Source organism: Olea europaea, unplaced genomic scaffold (genome assembly GCF_002742605.1).
Source record: "Olea europaea var. sylvestris unplaced genomic scaffold, O_europaea_v1 scaffold74, whole genome shotgun sequence".
In the NCBI taxonomy this organism is placed as follows: domain Eukaryota; kingdom Viridiplantae; phylum Streptophyta; class Magnoliopsida; order Lamiales; family Oleaceae; genus Olea; species Olea europaea.
This window is the reverse complement of record NW_019265805.1, coordinates 828,962-831,261: the sequence shown is the minus strand read 5'-3', so window position 1 is coordinate 831,261 and position 2,300 is coordinate 828,962. Positions and strand designations below refer to the sequence as shown.

The following is a 2,300-nucleotide window of genomic DNA, read 5'->3' as shown; positions in this document are numbered from 1 at the left end:
TAAAATAATTCTAATCTAGTCGATAAGGAAATAAGTAAAAGAAATTTTCATGATAATCACTGGAATTGTCAAACTGCAAAAAATCTCATTTCTATGTAGGAAAACAATATAAAATTGAGGAAAAAACTAGACATCTAGGTTTTTTGGTCATAACTCGCAAATATAATTCAAATTTTTCCAAGTTCCACGGCAATCATTAGGTTATCCATAATAATCGTCATTTGAAATGCAATGTTCAGAGTTGTGCAGGTCAACATGGCACGTGTTCAGTTGAACTTTTCAACTCTACTGGGTCATTTTACCCAAGTGGGACCTATGTGGCTCATCATCACAGCCAAATTCATGAACATTTTGATAAAGAATTTCCAAATCTATATCTAAATGACTGTCATTCATCAATAAAAACTTAAATTTTTGTCAAAGAACTCTCTTTTGTATTAGTATCATACCAGATGATTAGAGAATTGTGTATCTCACTCATATTTCATAAGCCAAATTCATCCATGTACTATTGAAGCAAAATAATTGTGTTCAGTATAAAGTAGCATATGTTTCCTTCCCATGTTTTATTAACCGCGCTTGCCAGTATATAATGACCAGCTACAGCTGTTTAGCTACTTTATAAGCTCTTCTTAGACGGGAAAACAGAGAAAATCTCCCCCAAGTATAGTTAAACCTAAAAACAAAATAACTTCTATATCATGAGGAAAGCAGAAGAAAGTAAGGACAGACAAGTTCATAGCAAGGAGCAAACAAATCAGACCAGCTGCACAGATGAAAAGTTAATTTAATGAGATCAAAATTGATGGCAGATATGCACAGAAGCAGTCTAGAAAGGCTCATACCCCAAAAGTTGTAAGTTTGACATCAAGTTCATAAACACGACTAGACTGTACCTACAACTATTCACACTTCGCGCACACGCATAAACACAAAAAGAAAGGGATGAAAAAACTACCTTCAGGGTCTCCATTTCTTCTTTTGTGGGACAGAATTTTATAAGATTCTCAACTTGATCAATGTCCAGGGCTGCAGAATCCAAAGCCAGTATGGCATTCTGGAAAAAAAATAATAATAATAATAAAATAAAAGACTCAGGAATCAGCCTCGTGATGTTAATTTATGATTAATCCTTCATCTATAATGTATTAAGTGGAATATAATGGAAACAGTTCGTACTACTACTGTTTAACTCCAATGAAGAAAACAGTTATGCCAATTCTCCAGCACTAGTTGATATGAAAAAACAGTCTCATAGAGTCATAGAAATGTTGCATTAAGATTAAGCTCTTGTTTGAGCCCCATTTTAGGTAAAAATGTGTTTTGAAATAGTGACTTTTTGGATAATGAGTGGTTAAAAAAAATAAGGAAAATGTTTTTGGTTTACAAGTAAAATTATTTTACTGGAGAATACGTTGTTGAAAATGAGTCTTGAAAAAATGAGTTTTTGAAAAAATGGGGCTCAAACAAGAGCTAAGCTTGTCATATAATTGCATAAGGTTGTCATTGGAAGCAATGGAGGCGATCATAAATGTTCTTGAAACACGATTAAAATACTTTGTTTCTTGTGCCTGCTTTTTTTTATGTTGACTCTTCCCCCTCCTTTTCAAATGAAAATCAACAACATAAGCATCTAACTCTTGTAAGCCAATTTCTACATTTTGCACTAGACTATGCACTTTCACAGAGGACTAAGATGGAATGATTGAAAGAGAAAGGACATTTCCTTACACACAAGTCACTGAATTTGAAAATTCCTGATTACTATTAATATAATTAAAATAATCAACTGAAAAGATAGACCTTATATATTTCAAGTAAGGTAGTCAAAAAAAGAATGAAATTGAGAAAATGAGCCAATGGTCCAATTATTTAACAAGAAGCAAAAATAATTACAAAGTCTTTGTAGGCAAACAAGAATATATTAAAGACTTAAGAATATAGTAAGTCAGTCCAACAAGAAGAAGAACAAGCAAAGCTACCCAACTAAATTGAGTTACACTACATGAATCCTTTCGTCACCTCATTTAATCCAGCACTACTGTACTGAAAATTTCAATTAAATTAAATCTTTTGCGTAACCCATTTTGTTAATTTTAAAATATTTCTCCCTCTTTCAACCCTTTTTTGTATTAAAATAGCTGTTGTGAATGGGCACTTATTTAAGTTGATGCAAGACATGTCACAACTAGCCAAATTGTCCTTCCCCTGATTTTCTAAATGATGAAAACAACGAACTACAAAAGGAATATAGAGAACTAGAGAGTAGAAATATCAATTTTGTATTGAGCATGAGGAGG

General features: G+C 32.5%; 1 protein-coding gene across 1 annotated transcript in view; it reads right to left on the bottom strand.

The window, feature by feature from the left end:
* Positions 1-814: 814 nt before the first annotated feature.
* The window catches only part of LOC111390996 (formin-like protein 14), a 6,874-nt gene continuing 5,388 nt past the window's right edge, over positions 815-2,300 (bottom strand). Inside the window, exon 8 of the mRNA XM_023016131.1 lies at positions 815-1,057. Within this exon, the coding sequence (XP_022871899.1) occupies positions 830-1,057 (228 nt within the window). The 3' untranslated portion in view covers positions 815-829. The remainder of the gene's footprint in view (positions 1,058-2,300) is intronic.